At 60.1% G+C, this 25,252-nt stretch overlaps 2 protein-coding genes across 12 annotated transcripts; one reads left to right on the forward strand and one right to left on the reverse strand.

Annotated features, from left to right (window-relative positions):
* The first annotated feature begins 1,598 nt into the window (after nucleotides 1–1,598).
* On the forward strand, nucleotides 1,599–17,626 carry LPIN3 (lipin 3). Of its 11 annotated transcripts, none has more exons than XM_071211713.1 (24): nucleotides 1,622–1,809; nucleotides 3,222–3,391; nucleotides 4,365–4,510; nucleotides 5,060–5,171; nucleotides 5,925–6,053; nucleotides 6,128–6,328; nucleotides 7,594–7,689; nucleotides 8,567–8,835; nucleotides 9,030–9,110; nucleotides 9,618–9,738; nucleotides 9,903–10,245; nucleotides 10,960–11,047; nucleotides 11,178–11,338; nucleotides 11,704–11,797; nucleotides 11,880–11,949; nucleotides 13,570–13,662; nucleotides 13,740–13,783; nucleotides 14,455–14,593; nucleotides 15,507–15,655; nucleotides 15,866–15,952; nucleotides 16,443–16,595; nucleotides 16,771–16,885; nucleotides 16,969–17,072; nucleotides 17,260–17,626. In XM_071211713.1, the coding sequence occupies exons 6-24, from the start codon at nucleotides 6,149–6,151 to the stop codon at nucleotides 17,402–17,404; spliced, it is 2,532 nt and encodes an 843-aa protein (XP_071067814.1). In that variant the 5' UTR covers nucleotides 1,622–1,809; nucleotides 3,222–3,391; nucleotides 4,365–4,510; nucleotides 5,060–5,171; nucleotides 5,925–6,053; nucleotides 6,128–6,148; the 3' UTR covers nucleotides 17,405–17,626. The 11 variants fall into 11 exon arrangements, with proteins under 11 accessions (XP_071067818.1, XP_071067814.1, XP_071067813.1 ...); XM_071211712.1 differs by having other exon boundaries at nucleotides 1,622–1,761; XM_071211716.1 differs by having other exon boundaries at nucleotides 1,622–1,761; nucleotides 9,033–9,110.
* Nucleotides 17,627–18,823: 1,197 nt separating this feature from the next.
* On the reverse strand, nucleotides 18,824–24,333 carry EMILIN3 (elastin microfibril interfacer 3). The gene is made up of 4 exons (XM_058287115.2): nucleotides 24,167–24,333; nucleotides 22,828–22,950; nucleotides 21,339–21,562; nucleotides 18,824–21,056 (listed from the first exon to the last, which is right to left on the reverse strand). Exons 1-4 carry the CDS (start codon nucleotides 24,331–24,333, stop codon nucleotides 19,270–19,272), a joined length of 2,301 nt encoding a protein of 766 aa, XP_058143098.1. The 3' UTR covers nucleotides 18,824–19,269.
* Between the last annotated feature and the right edge of the window lie 919 nt (nucleotides 24,334–25,252).

Consider the following 25,252-nt stretch of genomic DNA (forward strand, 5'->3'; position numbering starts at 1 on the left):
CACATTACAGCCAATGCTCAGACCACACCCTATCTGATTCATACAGAATCTCTGGAGGTGGGACCCATGCATCAGTATTTGTCAAAGCACCCCAGTGACTCCAATGCCCAGTCAAGGTTGAGAATTCAGGTTACCCTGCTAATCCTCACAGTAAAATTCTGCAAGGTAGGTTTGATCTCCAGGGAAACTGATGAAGAAATTGAGGCTCAAAGAGGTAGAGTGACTGTGGTGTGGGTAGCCCCAAAGTCTGACCTCTCTTTCCTTCCTTTCCAGGCTCCCTTGAAGAACCCCTGTTGCCTGGTAGGTTTCCAGCATTCCGCTGTTGTAAACAATGCTGCCACAAACATCTTCGTGGCATGGTGCTGCCGTCTGCCCACGTAGAGATAGCTCTGCTCCCAAGAGGACCCCTCTGGAATACCTGCCAGGTGCCCCTGGGTTCAGGATTGGCACCAAATTCCATTTACCAAAGCGAGGACAACTGGGGTCCGTCACTGCCAACCAGGCCCCATCACCTTGGGTCCACAGGCAACAGTGGCCACCTCTTAACTCCCCACTGCCCAGCACCTTCTCCAGCTTCCCCAGTGCTGCCCACCCCTCCAAGTCTTCTCTCAGTGCCTTTCCAGCAAACTCCTTCCACCTCCTGCTTCCACAGGAATCAGCCTCCACCCTGCAGACCTAATGACTGAGCATCCTCCACCTGCCTCAGGTCCCCAGGGGAGGGTGGGGGACATTCCTTTTGATCTGGATGCTTCTCAGTGCATCCTCTTAGCTGAGTGGTACATCCTCTCGGGTTGTCAGGGAGGGCCTTTGATACAAGTCAGGCCGTGAACCACAGGAACAAAGGGGAAAAGTGCTCCCTGGCCCAGGCTTGGCCCTTGCAAAGCAGGCGGAGGGACCTTTCCTCGGGCCGAGCCACGCACGCACCAGCACGCGACGGAGACAACTTGGGCGCATGGAGAGCGGAGCGAGGTTGGGTGAGAAGGCTGGGTAATCACTGCCCTCTGCTGGCCACTGGCGACACGGAGCCCGCTCCAGCTCAACCACAGCGACCGCCCGTTGGACGGAATGAAGGAGCAGGTAGTTGAACTCTTGCGGTATGCCCAGGCACTGTACCGGCGCCGGGGTGTAAGGATGGACACCAGCAATCCGGCGCCTGCTCTCACATAAATTTAAATGCAGAGTTGAACATAAGCAAGTATAAGGTTGCAGTTGTGGAGAGGGTGCATGACTCGTCCAGTCTGGGGAAGTCAGGGAAGGCGGCCCCGAGGAGGGGACGCTTGCGTGCCAGGCACCTCACAACGTCATTTCAGGTCATCTCGAAATCCTGCGAGGCTATCATTTATTCTCTTATAACAAAGCAGGAAACCGACTCAGGTCACTCAACGAGCAGGAAGCAGAGCCAGGAAGGTCTAGGTCTGAAGACTCCCAAGTCCCCACTCTTTCGCTGTTCCGGGCGGCGGGACAGGCGGCCGTAGACAGTCCGTCTCGCGGGGCGGGGCCGGGAGTGGAGCCTGCATGGGGCGGAGCCTGCATCCTGGCCCCTTCCCAGCTTCTGTGGGAGAAAGAGCGCCCTAGTGGGTGGGGACGGGGCGGGGACAGGGTCTTTTCAGTGGGTGGAGCCTGGATGGATTGGGGCCCGGGGAGGCTGCTCCTAGATCGTGGAAGGGGAGGAGCCGGGATCTCACCCAGTCCTCGAGGAGCCGGAAGCGTCAAGTGGGTGTGAAGGCCAAGGACACTTACCTGCTGAGCCAGTGCACACAGGTGAGGCGGTAGCTCCGGGCCCGGGAAGCCCAGTGGGCCGTACCCCAGGTAGGACCCTGTCCGGGACAGGAAAGAGTTCCCGTCAACCCTCTGTCGTGCCATTCGGCCCTGGCTTCTTCCTGTGTATGGCCCGCGTCCGCTTCTAGCCACCAGATGGCAACACAGGGTTGGAGGGACCCATCTCAGTCCGTCCCTCTCCAGGGGATCTGGAGGCAGAGGAGGCTGGGTCGGCTTCACCCCAGGCTGACGGTGTGACGTTGGGGAGACACCTACCCTAGCCGGCACTGAATTGCAAAACAGGGTCTGCCCCTCCCTGAGGCTGGGCGATAGATGCAAGCGCGGGGGAGGCCACTGGGGAGTCCGGGCTGGTGCTTTCTCCCTTACTGGCCAGCAGGAGCCGGTTCCCCTCCCTGCTCCCTCTGAGATGGGAATCTCATCCCCCAAATCTCTGGGAGCCCTGGAGCAGAGCTGGGGGAGGCTTCTTCTGGCTTCCCTGAGGTGGAGTTGTCTTTCCCAGTCCTGGGAGTTCTGGATGTTCCCAGAGTAGGGCCTGAGGCTTGGGGGGGGGGGGGGCTTCTGCAAAGAGCAGGGCCACATTGTTCAGGGCCTTGCATGCCATTAAGTCTAGACCTTCAGCTGCAGGCAGGGGCTTGTGTATCCGTGGAGTCTGACTCACCCCCGGGACCTGCCTGGTGAGTGGGGCCGCAACCCAGGGCTGTCATGAATGAGGAGACTGCATGTTGCATTAGGCATTTACTGCGTGCCAGTGCTTCTCCTGAATTAGCTCAGTAATTACTCATACCTTCCTTAGGAGGTAGGCACTATTGTGATCCCCATTTTAGAGACTGAAACACTCAGGGAGGTTAAATGACCTGCCCAAAGTGTCACAGCAAGTGACAGGGTGGCGATTAGAACCCACATAGTCTGGTGCCCTTGCCCACAGTGCCCCGCTGCCACTTATCTGGGCATTTGGTAGTAAAGTGTTGGTCTAGGATGGCAGGAGGGGCCGGATGAGCAGGAAATTGGGGAAAAGGATTCAGAGGGCTTAGGAGGGAGAGGGAGTGCTGAGTACTGAGGGGAAAGGGGAAAGGGCGAGGCGTTTGGCATTAGATATGGTGTTTAGGGCCTGAAGGGTAGTGTAGAGGAGCCAAACAGAGCTGCTCCTCCAGGTGGAGATGTTTAAGGGGGCAGCGAGGGGTCCTGGGGAGAGAAGATGCTTTCGGGGAGGGGTAGGATTTGGAGAGGACCCAGGTGTGATGGTTAGGCTAACGTGTCATCTCAGCCAGGTGATTGTGCCCAGTTGTTTGGTCAAGCTAGCACTGGGCTAACTGTAATACAAGGGCATTTATGGACTTCAGTCACCATTGACTTTACTGCAGTGGGAAATCGTAGACAGCTGATTACAATTACATCAATCAGGGAGATTGCCATTAGTAATGAGTGACGCTTTGTCCAATCAGATGAATGCCTTAAAAGGGGAAGTGATTCCAGCATTGAGTGAGAATTTCCCAGCTGTCTTTGGAGGGCCAACGTCTCCCAGAACTCGTCAAGAGCCTTCACTGGACTTTTCACTGGGGCCCCTGGCTGCAGCCTGCCTGCGGAACCTGGACTTGTGCATCCCCTCAGTCACGTGAGAGACTCTGACAAAATCTCTTACTTTCGCCAGATATCTCTGTTCCCTTGGAGAACCCTGACTAATACACAGGGCTTGGCTCACAAGGCCTTAAAATGCTGAACAGGCAGATATGGGGGCATCCACTGATGGGGCTGAGGCAGCAGGAAGAGGAAAGAATTCTAGATTCCCTTGATGTTAGCACAGAAAAGGCTCTGAAAAATTGAGACCTTCTTTCATAGAAGGGGAAACTGAGGCCAAAAAGTTACTCGCCTGAGAACACTTTGTGGGTGGATCGGGTAGGGTCCAAGTGTGCCCGGAGGCCACCCCTGCCTTTGGCTCTTTTGACTAGATCAGTGTTCCCCAACCTGGGCCAGTTTTGCCCCTCATGTGAAATATGGCAATGTGTGGAGTCTGTTTTGGTTGTTTCAACTGGGATGGGGTGCTACTGGCAAAGGCCCAGAACGCTGCTAAAGATCCTGCCATGCACAATCCCCCACAACAGTTATCTGGGCCCCCGATGACAACAATGCGAAAGTTAAGACATCCTCTACTAGAGTGAGCTAGCATGGAGCCTACCACCCTCTCTTCCTTCCCCAGCTTTTCATCCTCAGGGCAGTCGGGTGGAGTCCCGTACCTGGGCCTCCAGCTGGGCAGACCTTTGCCCCCACCTCTGGCCTGCCCCTCCTATGCCTGCTCCTTTATTCCTGGAAACTTCCAGAGCTCTCTCTGTCTTTCCTGAGCACAGTGGTCTGGAGCTCCACTCACCAAATTTCTGTCCTGGTCAGTCTATCTCTCCAAACCTATATTCACAGAGTTCAGTGTTAGGATGGGAGAAACCAACGTGGAAATTTTCACCTAACATGTAGTAGGTGCCTTGCAGATAAAATTTTTATTGAATTTTAGTGACATTTAGGGGTCCAAAGAGTCATTTTATCCCAAGTTCTCTCTTTAGCAATTTGAATTATGCCTTGTTTTTGTGAGGCTCTAGTGAAGACCAGGAGAATCCACTGCTCCACCCGATGCCTTGTGACAGACAGACGGGCAGGGGAAGTGCATGGGAGGCTTGTGATTGAGGCTGCCCCAGGAGGAAGCCGTGGACTGAACACTAAGGCGATTCTTCTCAAATGGGAAATGGTACAGGAACCACCTGGGGATCTTGTTCAACTGCAGGTGCTGATTCATAGGGCTGGGCTGGGCCTGAGAGTCCACGTGTCTGCTGAGCCCTCAGGTGACACCACACTGCTGGCCCTGCACCACATCGTGTGCGGCCAGCTCGACAGGCTTGTGCAGAGGTGGGGGGGTGAGCTGGGTTGGGCCGCCCCCTGCAGGCAGCTCGGGTGTATGGAGTGGAAGGAGCCCGTGCTGTAGAGTGGGGAGACCTGGATTTGAGTCCCCTTCCCTCCTCCCTCCTAACCCCCCCACCCCGCCCCTCCGTGGCCTGTTAGCTAATAGGGCCTAGGGTAGTCACTCCTCCTCCCTGAGGGGTGGTCTTGTGTGGTGGGCAGTCTTCCAGGGCCTTCTGATGCAGGCTCAGAAAGAGGGAAGTGCCCTGAGGCCAGGGTGGCAGGAGGCCCAGCAGGCTGGGTGATTTGACGGGCACCACGCCAGCTTGGGGGCGGCTCCCATCAAAGCCCTGGTTCCCCTGTCGTCATCGTCCCCTGCCACCCCCTGTGATCATTACAGCCTCCTGTTCTGGCTCACCCGGCCCTGCCTGGTGTGGGCGGGCCGAGGGACCAGTCTGACCGGGGGAAGGAAAGCAGCTTTGGTGGGCCAGGTGCTTGCCCAAGGCCTGAAGGTGGGTCTGAGAAGTGGGAGTCGGAGCTGAGGCTAGGGGCTGGGAACTCTGGGGCCTGGGGCCTCTGGGCTGGGCTGTGGACCGTGGAGGGGCTTCTTGCCAGGAGGTTAGAAAGGAGTCTGGAGCCTTCAGCTGGAAGCTCTCCCCTACTCCGCGCCATAGGGGATGCCCTGCCTCAGGCATCTAGCCCCAAGAAGGGAGCTGGACAGAGTCTGAGGTACTTGGGGTGCCCCCACTTCTGGCTGTCAACAAGTCAGCTAGGGTGACCTAGCAAGACCCTTTCCAACTCCTAGGACCAGGTGGCAGCAAGAAGGCTGCACCCACTTCTCAGATAGAAAAACAGAGACTCCTCTTCCCTACCCTTGAGGGTGAGAACAGCCTTCAGGGCTGTTGCCCAGTACCTAGCAGGGTCCTGACTGGGCCTCACGTCCTGCATGTCATGAGGCCGTCCCCACGGGCACCCCGGAGAGGAGGTTTCCACACATGGGTCCTCCCAGTGGTTCACACTGCGTCTTCTCTAGCCACGCAGGCCTGGGTTTGAATCTCGGCTCCTCCCTGATGAGTTGTGAGACCCCGGGCAGTCACTGCCACTGCGAGCCTCAGCTGGCTTGCGTGTAAACAGGAATAGCAACAGGCTTGCTGCGGAGATCGAGGAGCCATGCCCACTGAGCCTTGGGGTCATTATCCTTAGTCATAGCATTTAGAAGCGTGAGGCACCTTGGTGTCGCCTTACCTGGCACCCTCCTTTCACAGGTGTGGAGACGGAGGCGGCTCTCCAAGGCTCCCACGGCAGGCTGGTGGCTAGAACCACACTGACAGGTGCCACCTCACATTCTGTGGCTGCTGCCCGTCCTTTCGAAGGCGTCCGAGGCCAGGCACTAGGTAAGCTTGGCGGCCCGGGCAGGCTGGCGTGGGGCCTCCCCATGGAGAGAGGTGGACCAGGCCTTTGTCCACAGCAGCAGACCCCAGCACCAGCCATGAACTACATGGGGCAGCTGGCGGAGACGGTGAAGCAGCTGTATCGGGGCCTAAACCCGGCCACGCTGAGCGGCGGCATCGACGTGCTGGTCGTGAGGCAGCCGGACGGCTCCTTCCGCTGCTCGCCTTTCCACGTGCGCTTCGGCAAGCTGGGCGTCCTGCGGTCGCGGGAGAAGGTGGTGAGTGCCGGGGTGGGCTGCTGCACAGTGGGCTTCCGAAGCCAGGGCAGCCTCCAAGCTCAAGAGGGGCTTGGGCCACCCTCGAGGGGAGATCTGTCTTCTGGACACGCTTCCCTTTGTTTTGGGATTTTCCTTAAAGGTTTTTTGTTGGTTTGGGGGTCGGGGTCCTGGAGGGTGCCCATTTTTCCATGGAAGCAGCACCGTGGAGCAGTCCCTGTACTGGGGCCCATCAGGCGTGTTCCAATTTACTGAGACCTTACCTGTGTGTCCTTGGTAAGTTATTCCACATCTCTGAGCCCGGTCACCTCCACTGCACAAATGGATGCAGTCTCACCCGCCTGGGTGGTGGGAGAGTTTGGGAGAATTAAATGAGTGCTAAGAACACTGTGCCAGGGCCAAGTATGCAGGTGACACTCAAAGGTTAGGTCTTCTCCCTTAATAAAACTCACTGTCTTCACTGGACTCAGGCAAACTGGACAAAGGTTATTTGAAGCAAGGTTTGGTGGATCCAAGTTGGAAGGAGAACTGTGAACTTTCCAGAACCCTAATAGAGCTAAGTGGTTAAGAGTGTGGGTGGTGCCCTCCCCCTAGCATCGGCGCATTGCCCAGTCCTGCTGGCCAGGCCAGCGGCCTCCTGCCCCTCTGGCTGCCGGCACCAGGTGGCCACCTCCGCAGGGCACTTCCCTCTCTGGGTTCCTTCTCCTTGCTTGGCTACTTCCCAGCAAATTCCTGAGTCCTGATGATCCTCAGCTGTCGGAGCTAACACAGGAACGACTCCAAGAGTTTTTTGTGAAGATTAAATCAGATAATCTCTATAAAACACTCTATGAAGAGCTCAGTAAATGGTAATCCTTTCCATTGTCCATGCAGTCCTCATCTGGGTACCATCCCAGGGGCTGGGGACACAGCAGTGACACGTCAGCTCGCATTCCTGTTTTTGTGGGATGTGGGAGAAAGAGGAGCACGGAAACAGAAACAAGGGAATCAGCCAGTTAACTGAGACAGTGACATGTGCAGTAGAGCTCAAATGATGGGCTGGTGGAGGGCTCGACACAGGCCTCTCTGACGATGGGAATTCAGCAGAGACACCTCACTGAGGGAAACAGCCAGGCATGCTGAGGTCTGGGGGAAGAGAGTTCCAGTGCTTGGGACAGTAAGGAGCCAGGCTTCAAGGGTGCACTAGGAGGCCAGCGGCCTGGGAGTGGGGGCCTAAGGCAGGTGCCAGCCTCCCCACCCCTTCCCCATCCCTCCACGCCCAACTGCAGGTAGATATCGAGATCAATGGGGAGCCGGTGGACTTGCACATGAAGCTGGGCGACAGTGGGGAGGCCTTCTTTGTCCAGGAGCTGGAGAGTGATGAGGTGAGTGCCACTGTCCTCACCTGACCTGCCCTTCCCCCTCACCAGTGTCCCTCTGGATGAGGCCTTGGGACTTGTCAGTGTCCTTTGGGGGTACTCCCCCAACAGGGGCTTTGGGCTTCTGTCATAGGCTCTTGGACCCCAGGGAGGGAGTTGGCTGATCCTAATTCCCGGGGAAGTTAGGGATTCTCCCTTCCAGGGCAGCTTGGAGAGCAAGGTGCTGAGGAGTAGCTTAGGGGCCTGGAAAGCAAAGGTATGGCTTGTTCCAGGTCTGGTGCTAGCTCGGGGCTGCTGGAACTCAGGCCCGTTGTGGGTGAGAGGGGAACAGAGGGGTGTTTGGAGAAGAGAGGCAGAGCCCAGCTCAAGGCAACAGAGGGATTTAAATGGTTTGAGCATGACAGACCTTAACTGAGCCTCTACTGGGTGCCAGACACTGGTAGAGCCGGACAAGGCCTTCAAGAAGGTTCCTGGACTGGCCTGGAAACCAGGCACATGCACAGAGGGTGATGGAGCAATATGGTCATCGCAGTGAAGGGGTTGGTCGGGAGGAGGGGACACGTGGGCACTTTGAAAAGGAGATGTAGGTGTCCGCTGTGCTAGACGTGGGCTGATGCCCAGGTTTCTGCTTGGGCCGTGCCGTGGGTGCAGCACCCTGGCCTGCTGGGCTATGGGCTGGCTCCGTGGGATCAGGGCTGCCTTATCTGTTAGGGAGCTGGCGGGCAGCAGCTGCAATGCTGTAGCCTCCACAGCTGGCTTTCTCACCCCTCTTGAGTTCTCCCCAGGGCCTGGGACTCAGAAAGGGCTCAGGATGACTGGGTGTCGAGGGTGTCCCCCACCCCAGGCTCCAGCCCCCTCAGCTCTGCCCTGATCTGCTCCCCAGGAGCACGTGCCTCTCCGCCTGTGCACCTCACCCATCCCCTGGGGAGGCCTGTCTGACTTCCCCTTGGACTCCCAGCCGGTCACAGCCAGCAAGCCCGAGTGCCCCTCAGCCGCAGGCCCTGCCTCCACGGGGCGCAGGAAGAGACGCCGCCAGAGGAAGCCCAGGCGCAAGGAGGGCGCGGTGGCAGCCAATTCGAGTTCCGAGGAGCTGGAGGCCGGCCCGGAGAGCGAGCTGTCGCTGCTGGAAGAGCCAAGGCCGGAGCCCCCAGGGTGGGTAGGCACCAGGAGGGGGCCGAGGAGATGGGGCCGCCAGCCGGGCTTGGAGCTCTGGTCTCTCTGCTGGAGCGCGCGGACTCGGGCCAGTCCTGGCCTCTCTGGGCCTCGGGTCGTCATCTCCTCAAGGCCCTGGCCTGCAGGCTCCAGTGCCCCATCCCATCAGTGACCATCTCCCTGTTCCCCCTCAGCAGTGTCCATTTGGAAGGGGGGTCCTCCCCACAGCCCAAAGACATCTACCCCTACTCGGATGGGGAGTGCTCTCAGGCCAGGTGAGTGGGGCGCAAACTCGAGACCAAGGTCTCAGGGTGGTTTTCATTTGCATTTTTTTGATGACTAATGACCTAGGACACATTTAATGTGCTTACCAGCTGTTGGTATATTTTCTTTGTAAAGTTCAAATCTTTTGTCTTTGTTTTTTATTGGATTGCCTTCTTCTTGTTGCTTTATAGTTCTTTATGTATGTATTCTTTTTTAAAGATTTATTTTATTTATTTCTCTCCTTTTCCTCCCCCATTGTCTGCTCTCTCTGTCCATTCGCTATGTGTTCTTCTGTGTCCGCTTGCATTCTCATCAGTGGCACTGGGAATCTGTGTCTCTTTGTTGCGTCATCTTGCTGCATCAGCTCTCCGTGAGTGTGGCGCCACTTGTATATATTCTTAATATCTTTACATATTTTGGATTTAACATAAGCATAAATACATGTTGCAAATATTTCATTCCCAAGCCGGGGAGGGTGCAGGGGGAGGCAGGAGTTCTTGAGTTCTTGTTTCCTGCAGCCCCATGTCAGGTGGGCTCACATCCCCGAAGAGCGACTCAGAGCTAGAGCTGCGGACCCCGGAGCCCAGCCCCCTGAGAGCTGAGTCCCACATGCAGTGGGCCTGGGGAAGACTGCCCAAGGTAAGTTCCTTCAGGCCCGCCCCCCTCACTGTCTCCAGGAGCTCCACGGCCCCCGTGGGTCAGGTTGGAGTGACCGAGACTCAGGACACCTCCCCAAGGCTTCTTGGGGCATGGGAAGGAGGAACTGCACTTGTCCACGTCTCCCTCCATTTGTTTACCTGAAGATGGCCAAAGCTGAGCGGCTGGAGTCCTCGATGGTCCCTGAAAGCAATGCCAGGACAGCCTGTCCTCCTCAAGAAGGGTCCAGCACCCCCTCTGCTTCTGTGGCTGGCGTGGACCCCTGGGGACCCCCGATCCTGCACACGGAAGCTGGCACCGACTTGCTTCGGCCTGATACAGAGTCTTCCACTTGGGCAGGTCCCACTCTCCCCACCCCAGAGAGCAAGGGAGCCCAGCCCCAGCGCTCCAGGCATGCGAGCCTCCCCCCCGTCTCTAAATCCTGGAGCTGGGCTGCTCCAGAGAGCCCAGCTCCGAGCAGGCAGCCAGCGGGGGTCTTCAGGAGGAAAGGTGAGTACCTGGGCCCTGCCCACTGCCCCCCTGGCCTCAGGGTGTCCCCGAGTGCTGAGTGACTCTAGGACTTCAGGCACATTTGGAGCACCTACTGTGTGCCAGGCACTGTGTTTGGGACCAGCCCTTACGGGGCTCATCGCCTAGAGGGGAGATGGGTGACACACATGTAGATGAGGAGGGCAGGCGTGTGTGATGGTGGGCACGGGGGCTATTTAAACCGTGCGGCCAGGGAGGGCCTCTCTGAGTGGACAGTGTGGAAGGGAGAGATACAGCCAAGAGAAAGAGAAAGTGAGGCAGAGAAAGCAGCATGTGCCAAGGCCCCAGGCTAGGAGAGAGGTTTCTGTTCTAGGAACTGAGAGGCTGCCCTGAGCAGAGGCCAGAACATTCCTGGCCTCACAGCTGGGGTTTGGCCTAAGGGTGGGAAGGCACCAGACCTGCGCTGTCTAAACCCAGAGTCACTGGCTATATGTGGCTATTTCAAGTTAAGTTAAACGTAATTAAAATGAAACAAAATGAACAACTCAGTTTCTCTGCCTTGCACCAACCACCTTTCAACTGCTACATAGCGGCTACCATATTGGGCTGCACAGCTATTGGCCATTTCTATCAGTGCAGAAATTTCCACCAGACAGCACAGCATTGGAGGGTCTGGAAGCACTGCATGTGGCCCTGAGCGCATGCTAGGTCCACAGATGTCTCCCCTGCCCTCAGGTTCCCAACACTTGGGCCCCAGTGACATCTACCTCGATGACCTCCCCTCCCTGGACTCTGAAAATGCAGCCCTTTACTTCCCACGAAGGTGCCTGGGTTCCGGGGACCAGGGTTTCTTGGGATCAGGGGCCGTGGGAGCAGGGGCCCTTGTCAAGGGTCGGGAGGGGTGGGGAGGAGTGGGCATGTAATCATGCCAGTGCTGGCCCCTCTGCCCCTAGGGACTGTGGGCTGGGGACCAGGAGGTGGAGTGACCCCAGCAGCCAGAAGCCCCTGCTGGACCCCAGCCCTGGGCTTGTGCCAGAACCCGCTCCAGACACAGTGGACACGATAGCACTGTCCCTCTGTGGGGGACTGGCTGACAGCCGGGACATCAACCCCGGTAGGTCTGACATCAACCCCGGTAGGTAGCCCTTCTGAGAACTGGCTCTGAGCTTGGGGGACGAGGGAGGGCAGCAAAGACCCAGAGGGTGGTGGCAGCAGAGGTGCGAAGCTGGGCTGGACCTCCGTGCCATCCTCTGCCCTCTGGATCGCACTGAGCCATCAGGGCCTGGGCCTTCCCCATTCATGGTGTGGCATGTGCTGGGTGCTAAGCTCAGACCACAGGAATCTCAGATGAGTGGGTGCCTGGAGGCAGCGACCAGCAGGGGGCCTGCCAGGTGGAGCACAGGGAGCAAGGAGGGGCCAGGGCAGCGGATCACATGGGCTGTGCCACCCTTACCCCTCACCCTCTACCTTTATGCCCAGAGAAGTTCAACCAGCATGTCGTCTCCTATCAGGACCTCACTGAAAATCCTGGCCTCCTGGATGACCCGAATCTCGTGGTGAAAGTCAATGGGAAGTGAGTACCAAAGCTGGGCTCCTCAGGCCTGAGAGGCTCTCCAATTTCCAGGGTCCCCAGCAGCTCTGTTCTCTCTCTTCAGGCATTACAACTGGGCTGTGGCTGCCCCCATGATCCTCTCCCTGCAAGCTTTCCAGAAGAACTTGCCCAAGGTAATAGTTAGGACACCATTGGCCTGCGGTGGCGAGTGGCCAAAGCCTTGGGGTGGGGGCCTCTTGGTAGGAAGTGAAGGGTAGACAGAGAGGGCCACCAGGCCCTGAGCTGGCTGACTGCAAGGTCGTCCCCTCTACCTTGCCCCTGTACTTGGTGGACAAAGCCCTACTCTTCCCTGGTTTCCTGCCACAACTGAATCCTATCAAACTCTGCCCTTTATGTCAGAGGTGCTCAGGGCAAGCCAGAGGGTGATACACATTTGACCGATGCCTACACGGGGACATGCCTTCAATGGGAGGTTTCTGGATCTGAGGGACAAGGCTTGGAGATGAAGACCCCACTCCTCCCCTCACCCTGGGAACCCCTCCAGGCTGGATTGGAGGTGCTGGCTCCCTTTATCAACACACATTGGTTAAGGACCTACTGTGTGCCAGGCTTAGACTGGGGACCGTCATGAACCAAACAGAAACAATCCTCATTCTCATTGGAAAGACGGAGTTAATAAAAAAAAAACTCACCCAGATGAATAGAAAACTCAAATGGGAGGGCTGGGAAGGAGATCTGGGGTCCTTTGAGAACATGTAGCAGAGTGATGTGCTGAGGAAGTGCTCGCTGGCAGGGATCCAGGGAGGCTTTAAGCAGGTGAGAGGCAGGAGAAGTATGTACAGGTGCCCGAGGTAGGAACACAGCCTCCTAGTTCCTCCCAGAGCTGCCTCCCTGGTCGTTCCGGGCCACCTTCTTTCACTCTTGGAGGACAGGGCCCTCTAGCCTGCCCCTGCCCCGGTATGCTTGGTTTGGTTAGGTTTACCAGAGGATATCACCAACTAGATGTTGATAGCCGGTGCCTCCCTTTGGTGACACTCAGTTCCTCCCCTGCATTCCTGGCTGTCCTGGGGTCTGAGCTAGGACCTCTAAGGGCCTTTGGGAAGGAAGGTAGTCTCGCCCCTGCTTGGCTCTCTTTGCCTCATCCAGATAGACTCACCACCTGAGGCTCCCGAAAGACCCCCCGCCCCCAGCCTGTCCCCAGCTCTAGTGGGCACTCTGGCTGACATGCTCCAAACTCCTGTCCTCTGGACTGGAGTTCTCGATTAGGCAGTGTAGGCTGCTGACTGTGCCTCCCAGGAGGCCCTTGGCCTGGGCTTTTCCAGCACAAATTGAATGAGCACAGCTTACAAGGTCCTGTTGCCTCAGCCAGAAAGTGATGGTAGCATACAGAGAGGGAGGCTGTTCACAGGGGAGCATCGTTGACCTTAGGAAGTTGCTGGTGTAGGTCTTGCAGGTTGAGGGAATTATTGTTATAGACTGTCCTTTTTGCTGCCACTTGATCAGAGAAACTCCCAACACACTGCCTTCACCTACTCTGGTAAGGACCCACAGGATTTCAAGGCCAGGCTGAGACTGGGCTAAAGCTAGAGGGCCAGGATGGTGGGGAGGGGGGGGGAGGGTGGAGGGAGGTACAGGAATGGCTCTTGGTCCCAGGATGGGGGTGCTTGTGTGTCCTCAGCCTCCAGATGTTGACAGCACTGGGCTCTAGGGTTGACCCCAGACTCTGGGATTATGGGCGAACCCAAGGATGTAAAAGGTGGGAAAAAAATGCCATGGCCTCCATCTGCCCACAGAGTGCCGTGGACAAGCTGGAGAAGGAGAAGATGCCCCGGAAGGGTGGGCGGTGGTGGTTCTCCTGGCGACGCAGGGACTTGACGACTGAAGAGGTGGGTGATCACGATTGTGGGGTAGGGCCAGCACAGGGTGGGGGACAGGGTTCACTCGATGTATGTTCTTCCCACAGTGCAGTGCCCAGAGGGAGAAGATCACAGCCAGGGAGCAGCGGGGGTGAGCTGGACCTCCTGGCTGCGCCCCTGCAGCTGGAACTGGAGCCTGGGCAGATCTCACTGGCGGGGTGGGATGGAGCCAGCACTCCTACGCTGTGTAGTTCTTTGTCTCTCCCTAAGCACTTCTGCACCCCTTTGTTTTCCTGAAAAAGTCCCCATTTCACAGGTGGGGAAAACAGCCCTAGAGGCACACCAAAGGTCCCCGGCCAGGCGATGCCAGATCTGGAACGGGTGCCCAGACCCCTGGCCCATACAAGGCTACCCTATTCAGGAGGGGCCTGCAGGGAAGAGCTGACCTTGCTTCCTTTATCTCTGAAGTGACCCAGGACACCTGAGGTGGGGGGGGGGGCAGTCACCAAGGCTGGGCTAACCGAAGCCAAGGCAGGAGGGCCTGGGAATAAATCCTAGGAAGCACTCCTGGGCCTTTCAGGTCAGCGTCTCCAAGGCAGGCACTGGCGTGACCCTGGCTGTGAGAGGACACTGAGGGTCGGTGGGCCTGGGTGGGGACTGTGGGCCAGCGCCCCCATGTCTGCCATCACCCCATGTGGGTGGTGACTGGAGCAAGGGGTCTCTGGAGTGACAGGGATGTGGCCTGGGCCCTGGGTGAGGGTCTGCTAAGCATGAAGGGCCTTCTGCTGGGGACGGTGGCCTGAGAGCTCAGGCCGCCTGCAGGGAGAAGGCAGATGTCCTGAGCAGTGAGGACGACGCCCCGGACAGCCCTGTGATCCTCGAAGCTCCCTCCCTGCCGCTCTCACCTCCAGCCTACACTCCTACCTACAGGAAGTCCCTCCGCCTCTCCTCCGAGCAGATCGTGAGTGTGCAGGGGTGTGTTCCTGTGTGTGGGGAGGTGGCCTTGCTAATTCTGTCTGAGCCCCTGAGGGCTTGGCCAAGAAACAGCTCCATGGGGCTACATGAGTGTTGGCCAAAGACAGATCCCATCTCCCATGGCTGCCTCCCTGAGGACCTCTGCTTGGATACCTCCAGGGGCAGGAGGCTCACTACTGCATAGGCCAGCCCATTTGTCTGTCAGATGCTATGACTATAAAATTCCTTTCCTGTGGTGTCCTAAAATGTCCCGCAGTGGGCCAGCTGGCTCTGGTTCTGTCCTTGGAGTCTGCACTAAAGGAATCACATGCTCATGACAGCCCTGCAGAGTTCCATTTAACCCAGTCCCCTGAGTCACACCTTCTCCAAGCTCAGTAACTGGCGGCTGCATGGTCAGGGGCATGCCTGGGGGGTCTGGGCAGCCACACCCACCTTGGCGCTATTGGGCCCTGAAACCTTGGTCATTGGCTTTGGCCGAGCACAGCCCTGATCCTGTCTTGGACCAAGGCCAGGCCAGGCGCCTCTTTAGGGGGAGGTTGGCCCATGAGCCGTAGCCCGGGCAGGGGGCTGCCTGTGAACGTCCCGCAGGGCCCTCATCTGGGGTGAAGTCTCTCCCTGCCAAGGGCAGTGCCAGCCTCGGGCCTCTGGGAACCCTGGATGTCGTCTCAGGAGGGGAGGGGGACCAGGACTCTGCTCTGCATGTGCGGGAACCCCGGCCAGCACCCCCACCACCTCCTCCCAACCACCCTCTGCCCAGAGGCGTGTCTGTGTGTGGCCGTCTCAGATGAACTTGGGAAGGTTCCCTGGGTTGGGAGGAAGAGGAGAGTAAGGGGCCTGTGGGGCTAGAAGGCCACAGCGTGGGCGAAGCGGCCCAAACTTGTCCCTTTGCCTGGCCCCAGCGGCGCCTGAACCTGCAAGATGGGGCCAACGACGTGGTCTTCAGCGTGACCACCCAATACCAGGGCACCTGCCGCTGCAAGGCCACCATCTACCTGTGGAAGTGGGATGACAAGGTGGTCATCTCCGACATCGACGGCACCATCACCAAGTGAGACCCAGCTGGCCACTGGCAAGAGAGGGAGGGCCAGGGCCTTGTCTCCCAGGGTGGGGGCAGAGAGAGGCCCCTCCTCCCGGCGGGCTGTCCTGGGCTGGGGGCTGTTTGCCCACCCAGAGGGGTGTGGCCGGGCTGCGGCTGGGCTGCCCACGAAGCATGCGGGCAGGGGGCTGTCTCGGACTGACCCTTCCCCGCTGGCTCTAGGTCGGATGCTCTGGGCCACATTCTGCCCCAGCTGGGGAAAGACTGGACTCACCAGGGCATCACCAGCCTCTACCACAAGACCCACCTGTGAGTACCGAGGCCTGGGCGGGGCTGAGCGCTGCACTGGCAGGAGGCCGTGCGGGAAGCTCTGGGTGGCTGAGGTTGGGACAGGGACAGGGCCAGCTCCTGGCCACGGCGTCTCTGCCGGGGCAGCCTGCCCTCTGCTTTGGATAAGGGAAGAAGCCTGGAGGACTGACCCCTGCCTGTAGGGTCCTCAGTTCTCCTGGTGGACATTCCTACCTCTGGGGCTGTGTTCCCGCACCTGAGTCCGCTGCTGGCCCTCATGCTGTCGGGGAAGGCTGCAGACTTGCCCGAGCCCTCTTCCATCCTGGGAGCGGGCTCAGGATGCAGTCTGTATTCCATCTAGCTGAGACCCCTGCTGAGGCCACTGCTCTCCCTAAATCGCCCCCTGCGAAGGCCTTGGGGTTTGAAGGCCAGAGTCCCAGATGGGGCTGGGCTGGCCTGCAGCCAACAGGACAGGGATGGTTTCTGATGGCTGTGTGCCCCTTTCCCCCAGAAATGGGTACAAGTTCCTGTACTGCTCGGCACGAGCCATCGGCATGGCAGACCTCACCAAGGGGTACCTGCAGTGGGTGAGCGAACGGGGCTGTGGCCTCCCCATGGGCCCAATCCTCCTGTCTCCCAGCAGCCTCTTCTCTGCCCTTCACAGGTAACCAGCCCTGCACTGTGCAAGCCCCTGGTCCCTCCGAGGGAGGGGCAGGCCCCCTGCCAGCCTGGGTCAGGGCAGCTGGGGGCTGGGGCAGGCCATGGCCCTGACCCTGCCAGTCCCTCTGGTTTCTGCCCCTCCTTGGCCCCCTTCTCTGACCGTGGCCCCGGCTGCCCAGAGAGGTGATTGAGAAGAAGCCTGAGGTGTTCAAGATTGCCTGCCTGAGTGACGTCCAGCAGCTGTTTCTGCCCCACAGACAGCCCTTCTATGCAGCCTTTGGGAACAGGCCCAATGTGAGTCCCTTCGCTGGCCTGAGCCACCTCCTCTCCACCTCCCGGCCTGCCCCTGCCACATGGTCCCTCCTTGTCTCCCACAGGACGTCTTTGCCTATCGGCAGGTGGGGCTACCAGAGTCACGCATCTTCACGGTCAATCCACGGGGAGAGCTCACGCAGGAGCACATGAAGAACCACAAGTCCACGTGAGCTAAATCCTGCCGTGGGACTCCAGGGCCTGCCCAGTCCCCTGCCCCAGCCTCTCCCTGGGCCCCAATCTCACCTCCTACCTGGGCCTTCGGCTCTTGCCCCAGGGCTCCCAGGCATGACGTGGTCTCAAGGCCGTGGTCCGTAGGCAGCTCAGGCTCTCGGCCTGCCCCCTTCTGCCCACAGGTACGAGCGGCTCAGCGAGGTGGTCGAGCTCCTCTTCCCGCCTGTGGCCTGTGGCCCCAGCACAGACCTGGCCAAACCTGAATATAGCAACTTCTGCTACTGGCGGGAGCCACTGCCTGCCGTAGACCTTGACGCCCTGGCCTGAACCAGCCCTGGCTGCCTGGGGCCTCTTTGCTGTACCTCCTCTCTGACCCAGCCCAGAACCGTCTGGGGCACAGGGAGCCGGAAGCTGGGTACCATGGAGCCAACGCACTGAAGGAGATTTGGGGCTGTGGGCTGCCAGCTGAGCAGCAGGGGGTGAAGCAGATGCTCCAGGCCTCGGGGTGGCCCTGGCCTGTGGCAATTAAATGTATCATCTGGGCCCTTGCGGAATCTCTCATGCCAGTGATGTCTCTTTCACCCAGGGGTCTTGGCGCAACCGATAGGGCAGAGAGGGGAGGGAGGCCCCATTAAGGCTTGAGGCCTGTGTGCACAGGCAAAGCCTGGGGGCAGCCCTGAAGCAGCAGTGGGGAGGTGGTGGAATAGAGTCTGGGAAGGGGACACAACATCCCTGCTCCTCCCTTCTGGGAGCCTGGACTTATATCCTGGGAAACCAGTCTCCTGTTAGCCCTGGCCCCTTCCCCTAGCTCTTGAGCCAGACATCACTGCCTTTGCACAACACGATCACCCCAACACTTGACAGCAGGGCAGGTGGGCTTCCCAGGCAGCGTGCGAGCTGAAGGAGCGGCTCCCACTTGACCTCGCTCTGCCCAGCTGCCCCCCTGCTCCTCTCAGCACCTTCCCTGAGAACTCGGCCCCAAACCCTGCCAGGGTGGGGGTCCCTAGCTTCTGTAGCCAGGTCAGTGCTCACGCAGCTGCTGAGAGACCTCTTGCCCAAGGAACTGTGGGAAGCAAGCCCGACACCCCATTCAGCCTTCCCTCCCAGCATCTGGGGTGAAGAACGTACCTTTTACCTAGCTAAAAGCTTTAATGCAGAACCTGCCCTCCCCAACAATACCAGAGTGGAAGGCAGAATACCAAATGTCCAGAAACCAGAAGGCAGCGCTGCGGACACCTACAAGACAACACAGGAGGGCTCGTGCTGCTGTGGGGGAAATCGAGGCAAGAAGCCTCCACAGAGACCGTCGTGAGGGTCTCTGTGGACCTGATGTGAACGCCTGTTTTCAAGTTGTCCGTTGTGTTCATACCTGAATTTCTCACGACTCTGTGAACATCCTGGCAGGACTGGGGTCTTGCAAGGGTGTTGGGGGCAAGGCCTGGACCCCTTCCCCTCCGGCTGTGGCCTCCTTCTCAGGGTCTGGCCTCATTCTGACCGTGATGTACACTAGAACCACTCTCTGGAGAGAGGCCCTGACCTGGGGGAAAATATTTTCCCCCAAAATGGAAAGAAGAGGATTACGTGGGGGACCAGAGTTCCTGGAACTTCCTTTGAGGGAAGGAAAGGAAAAGGATAAATTGGGGCAGGGTCTCCAAACAGATTGCTCAGACCCAGTCCTTTCCTCTGAGATTCTACAGCTGCCTATGCCCTCACCTTGCGGGAGGATCAGAAGGAATAAAGAGAACTCTCGGCCAAGTCCTTGTGCTTCCGTTTAGTCCTGAAGGACCGTTGAGGAGCCGGAAGCTTCTGGCTACTGAGACAGGTCTCTTGGTTCAGGCACAGCCCCAGGGAAGCTGCCGTGGTGAGAAGAGTTCCGGTGGGCACCACCTTCCTGTGGGCACCTGGCCTGAGAACAGGCTTGCAGGGCTGCAAGTAGCTGGCTCTGGGGTGTCTGCAGAAGAGCAGTTTGCAGACTGTGGAATTTGATGACCTCTGGGTCCACAATATCCTTCCCTCAACTGCTCTCCTGCCCTGGCCAGCTTGTGCAGCACTGAGCATGGGTTGTGGTGGCCGGAACAGTCTTGTGACCGTTCCTTCAGTGGCCTCTGAGATGGTGCCGACAACAGGGGAGGCGGGGCTCTGGGGTGTGCCTGGGGTTGGTGGGGTCTGGGGGTTGGTCCTGCCTCGTTGGCCTAGTTGGCTGCTCCTGGATGCACCTGCTCAGCCAACTGGGCCCTGCAATCCAGCAGGTCATCCCGGAGGCGGGCGATGTCCTGTGCATGCTGGGCCAGTGTGCGGTTCAGCTGGTCCACGTGGTCCCACAGGCCCTCCCTGGGCCTCAGCAGCTCGGTGGGCAAGCTGTCTAGGCCCGCCAACAACAGACCCAGCCTCCTGCAAGCACCCTCCACTTGCGCTACCCTCTGGTCAAAGAGGCCCACGGCATGTTGGAGTTCCCGGGCTGTGTCCTGGCAGTGGCTCAGGCCGCCAGCCACATCGGCCACGCCAGCCTTGAGTTGCTCCAGCTCTCCCTGCAGGTTCAGGACCTGCCTGTGGCCAGCCCGCAGCCGTGAGCCTTGGCTGCTGACCTGCTCCTGGATGGCGTGGACCTCGGCCTCCACCTTGCGTTCCCTCTCGTCCAAGGACGTGTTGGCAGCCAAGAAGGCATCCGAGTATTGGCTGACAGAGTCGCTGAGGCCCGTGAGTGACTTGCTCACGGAGTTCAGATTGACCTTAAGCAGGGTGATCTCACCTTGGAGCGAGCTGCCCATCGCTTCTGCCAGCTGTCCCCGGATCTCGGCCACAGTGCCATTGAGCTGCTGCAGCAGGGTCGTGTGGCTGGCCACCTGGCGCAGAAGAGCCTCACTGTGGCCCTGCCACGCCTTCACCTCCGCCGTGAGGCGGTCTAGAAGGGCTGAGCTGGTGCTGGGGGTACACGAGGTCTCCAGGGAAACTAGCCGTTGTTCCAGCACGGCCAGCTCCGTCTGCACCAGGGGCCGTGTCGATCTGCCTGGTGGGGCGCTGCCATGGCTCGGCACCCCAGCCAGCGTCCCCACGCGCTCCTCCAGGCTCTGCACACGCTCCTCCAGCAAGGTCCCAAAGCCCCCTGCGCCCCAGGTGCCCTCCTCCGTCCCCACGCAACACCCCCTTGCTCTATTCTCCGTGCTGTTGAGGGACTCCAGGCCCTCAAGCCGCCCATCCACACCTCCTTCGAGCATGGCAGCCGAGAGCCGAGTGAGCTCACCCCTGGTGGGGGGGCCGTGACTCTGGTGGGCCTCAGTGACCGCCTGCAGGTTCCTCTCGAGGCTGTCCACGCGAGCAGCGATCAAGGCCAGGCGGCCGCAGCAGCGGCCCCTGCTGGCCACGCTCAGGCCCTGCAGCCGGGTGCCCAGCTGCGAGAGCTCCCGGCGCAGGGCCAGCTCGCGGCCGTCCAGGCTCTGGTGCAGCCTGTGGCTGACCGCCTGGCCCTCCTCGCACCGCCGCCGCACCTCCTGCACCTGCAGGTCGCATGCACGCTGGATGCCTCGCAGCTTCTGCTCGAAGCCGTCCAGCAGGCTCCCCCAGAGGCGGTGCAGCCGCCGGTCCACGTATTCCTCCAGCAGGGCCAGGGAGGTGAGCGGCGACGGCGGGGCCTCCCGCAGCCGCTGCAGGTGGGCCTCGTGGCCGAGGGCCAGCCCGTGTACCTCGTCCAGCAGCTGCACCTTGGTCTGGAGCGTGTTGCTCACCTCCGTCACCTTGCTCAGGATCTCGTCCAGGGGAGGTGTGAGCAGCCCTCCACCTCTGTCTGCCGGGTCTGCAACCCCCTCAGGGGTGACCCCGAAGCCCACAGGGGTGGCAGGAGCCCTGGGGCCATCAGTTATCCTGCTGGGGTCCTCGTGGCTGGCCACCAGGCCACTGAGGACACCATACACTTGTGCCAGGCGCTGGACATCACCCTCTAGGCGTTCCAGCCGCTCACCAAACAGCCCTGGGCCTTGCCTTCCTGGAGAAGAGGAGAGAGCCCCAGGGGTGTCACTGGCCTGGCCTCTCACCTTGTGGGGTCCCTAAGCTGCTGGAGACTTCCTCTTCTCAGCCCACCTTCTTGCTGGACTCCCCCGACCTCCACTGTGGAGAGGGGTGCTGGGGGACCACCCTCCGGCCCAGTGAGGTGCATCTTCCCCAGTCCTGCCAGAGCTCAGCCAACCTGGCTCAGTCTCCTCCCCGCCTCCCCGACTGTGCCCAGGGAACTTGACCAGCCCGGTAAGGTCTCCATGGGCAGACTCACCGGAGGGCTTGGGGGCCGCTCTGCCGTACGGAAGGGGCCTGAGACCTGGGTCCAGCTGCCCCGAGGGAAGCCGGGGCTCAGGCTCTGGCTGGGGTGGGGCGACCCTGTGGTCAGTGAGGTGCTCAGGACAGCCTTGTCCGGTGAGGCCAGGGCAGCAACGCCAGGCGATGTCTGTCACTGTCTTGTAGCCGACCTTATATTTGGGCCTGAGCACTGTGCGGTACCTGGGCCAGAGGGCAGGGGACGGGCTGGGTGGCAGCCTGCTCCTGTGCCTGTGGGCTGCCGTTGCTCCCGCTTGGCCAATATTCAGGGCCAATCTCAGAAGTCTGCACAAGGCTGCATCTCCCCCCCACTTCCACCCCACCCCAGCCCACCCCCAGGGTCTTTCCTTTTTATTTCATTTACTTATTTTAGGAGGTACCAGGAAATGAAGCTGGGACCTTGCACATGGGAAGGAAGCACTTAACCCCTGAGCTACACCTGCTGCCGGGTCTTTCCTTTTTAATGGCTTAAGATGACAGAGCAGTAGGGTAGGAGCAGACCTTCCTGGGCTCAGAGAGATGTTCAGGGTGGATGCAGATAGAAGCCCACCCCATCCTATTTGCCTGGGGCAAAGGCCAACAGGGGTTTACCCAGAAACTCCCAGGCCCACGTGGAACCCCTGAGCTGAAGCTGCCAGCAGGAATTCCACTCTGGCTTGGAGATTTCTGACAAAAACTCACAGCCTCTTCTCCTTAGTTTTCTTACCCTTCTCCACCCAGCTCCGTCTATACACACTTCGAGCGTGGCGGGGGTAGAACTCTGGAGCTGGGGTAGACGCCCCTCTCACTGCCCTGGGGGCCTCTCTTGGCTCCCATTGGCACCCCCTTCGTTCTTGCCCCTCCTCCCTCACCGACTCCATGAACTCAGCTCTGGACACAGGCTGGGGAAGGGGCAGCCCCTCATACCTGTTCGCCCATGCACCTGTTCCAGACACAGCATCTGATCCTCTCTGGGTACGGCCTTGCAGGGACCTGTGTGTCACCTGCGTACCTACCACCACAGGTCCTCACACTCAGCCCCATCGGTCTGAACTAAGCCCCAGCCTGTCTTCTCCCTGCATCTGCCCGGGCCCCTCTTTGGGATCAGCCATGGCCCATGTGATCTTCTGCTCTTTCCTGGCCCCCCTCCCTCTGCCTCTGTCTTTCCTTTGTCTTGTGCTGCCTCTCCCCTTGAGCCCGCCCCCTGGCCCCCCCAGGCTCCAGGGCTCCAACCTGAGCCTCCCTGTCTCCACGAGGAAAGTGGAGTTGTTAAAAACTTTGGGGTCCTCCCTGGCTCCCTCCATCTAGGGCTACCGGTCCACTCTGGTCTGCTGGGGGTGGGAGGGGGAGCAGGATCTTTGGGGCTCAAGAACTTTTTGTGGAGCTAGGTGATTGCTGCTGTGAGCTGAAGAAAGGACTTGGGGCTTGTGCCCAGGGACCCCAAGTTGGTGGGATGGGAGTGCACTCACGTGACTGTCCCAGGGCACTTGGGTGCCCACCCACACTGCCGATACTCAGCCTTTACGTAGCTCTCCGCTCCCTCCTGGAGGACGCAGGTCACGTTCCTGTGTACCACGTAAGCACAGAGGGCCCTGCAGGGGAGAGAAGGACCCTTGAGCTACCTGTGCTGGACCAGGCTCACTGGGGCTCCCACCCTTTCCCCCTGTTTGTGGGCCTTAGCGGGTATCACACCCCTCTCTCTTCTGTCCCTCCTTCAAGCTGCTGAGAGCTAGAGCCCTGGACCTGGGGTCCAGCCCCACTGCTGGTCTCCGACCCCAGCCTCCTGATGGGCTGAAGTTAGAGACCTTGGGGTCAGGCCTCTGCCCTCCCCGCCCGGGGAGAGCCCCAGCCCAGATTTCTCCCCAAGAGCCATGCCACATCTCCCATGCTCCTCCAACTCCTTCACTGATTCCAAACTCCTTATCTGGGCTGATGAGGCTTCTGAGATTTAGTGCCTCCTTTGAATCCGTTTGTCCTCCTTCTTCCCCTGCTGATTCCTGGGGAAACCCTGCAATTTTCCAGACCCTGCATGGGCTCCTATTGTCTCACTGTCAGGCTAATTCTTGCACCACTTCCTCCAAGAAGCCTGCTCTGATGTGTCCAAGCCGACTGAGGATCAGCCATGGGCCGGACCTTTTCCTGGTGCAGTACCTCTTGAATTCAGCTACAGTCTCCAAGATGGAACCTCAGGTGGCACTGCCAAACCAGCCAGACTGAGGCCAGTTCACAAGCCACTGGCTCCTAAAGACCAGAAGCCGAGGCACGGCTCTTCCATTTGGGAGCCACAGTACAGGACCAGGATCCTAAAGCCCCCAGCAGCTCTGGGGATTGCTGGGGCCATGCTGACCGCAGGAAGAGGCCCTGGTCTCCGAGCGCTCGGCCCCATCTCCTACCTGCCGGGTCAGGGGAAAGAGGGGAGACCCGCGCGGGGAAGGTGGCACTCCGCGTGCTGCACGCGGACCGCCCTTCCTCCTCTCCCTCCACCTGGACCGCTGCGCGCGGGGTTTGCACACAGCGCAGCTGGAAAATGTTACTTCGTTGGAAAGGTTTCCGCGGGCACTGCCAGGATCCCAGCCGCCGCGCCAGGCCCCCTTGACTTAGTTTTCTTCGCCAGACCCGCAGCCTCCTGGGGTGTGGGGCGCCCTCCCTGGCAGGGGCTCGGGCTCGGCCCTGGGCGCCGCCCACTCCTCGGCCTCTGGTGCCCGGTGCCTCGACGCCCCCGCGCGAGTCGGGGCGGGCGAGAGCGACGCCGGTGCCCCGCGGCCCCCCGTCCCTCCCTTTCCCGCCCGCGGCACGGGCCGTGCTTACTTGTGCGGCCCCGGACGCAGCCGCGGGCGCCATCCCGTCGTGTAGAGGCTGTAGCGGGAGGCACCGGGCGGCGCGGGCCGCGCCAGGAGCGGGGTGCCTTTGGCCTGCGCCCCCGAGAGCAGCGCCGCAAAGGCGCACAGCCAGACGGGCAGGCGCCGGGGGCCCATGGCGGCCCCCGCGTCTCCACCTGGCCCCGCGCGGTGCTCCCCGCCCGGTGTCGCCCGCCGCGCCGCCTCCGCCGCTAGCCGGTCCCGGGTCCCGCCTCCAGCCGCGGCCCCCGGAGCTCGCTGGCCGGCCGCCTGGCGCTTCGCGGCGGCTGCGTCCCGCCGAGTGGCCGGCGCTGCTCGCGGCTGGGGCCGCGGAGGGGAGGCGGGAGGCGGGCTCTGCGCAGATTAGCATAAACTTGGGGCCGCGCCGTTCTTCTCCGCCGCCCCCTCCTCCGCAGCCGGGCCCCCTCCCCAGCCCTGAGCCGACGCCCGAGGGGCCGCCTGCAAGCAAGGAGTTAAGAAGGGAGCAGATCCTGGGGGCAGAGGGGCGCTGGCCACCGCGTCCGGGGAGGCCCTCCAAACACACCCACCCACCGCCGTCGCCTCGAGCTCCAGCGCGGCGAGCAGCAGAGCCAGACTCCCCCTAGGCCCCTCTGGGCGCGGGGCTCTCCAGTAGCCGCCCACTCACGGAACACACTCCCAGGGTCGCAGTCGAGGGCTCTGGAACCAAAAGAACCCTGTTTGGGGCCCGTCGGCATGACCTCCCCAGCTGCCTCCCTGACCTTGGCGTTGACCGTCCCTGTTGGCCAGCTCTGCCTGCTCACACCATCATTATCCGGGAGTGCCAGGACAGGTAATACTTCTGTTGACCCCTCTCCAGGACCCCCAACCTCGGCCGCTTAGTGGGAATCCAGCCAGGCTGCCCCCTCCGGTGAGGTCCCTGTTCCGGTCACTCATAGCTATGGGCTGCACTGAGCCCCAAACGCCCATGACCTCCCCAGTCCAGCAAAGATGCTCTGCTTTTCTTTGTGCAACTGAAGTTCTCTGCAGCAGGGCCACAGCACTGGCTCGTGATCACTGTCTGGTCAAAGAGACCTAG

This window comes from Dasypus novemcinctus, chromosome 24 (genome assembly GCF_030445035.2).
Source record: "Dasypus novemcinctus isolate mDasNov1 chromosome 24, mDasNov1.1.hap2, whole genome shotgun sequence".
Classification (NCBI taxonomy): domain Eukaryota; kingdom Metazoa; phylum Chordata; class Mammalia; order Cingulata; family Dasypodidae; genus Dasypus; species Dasypus novemcinctus.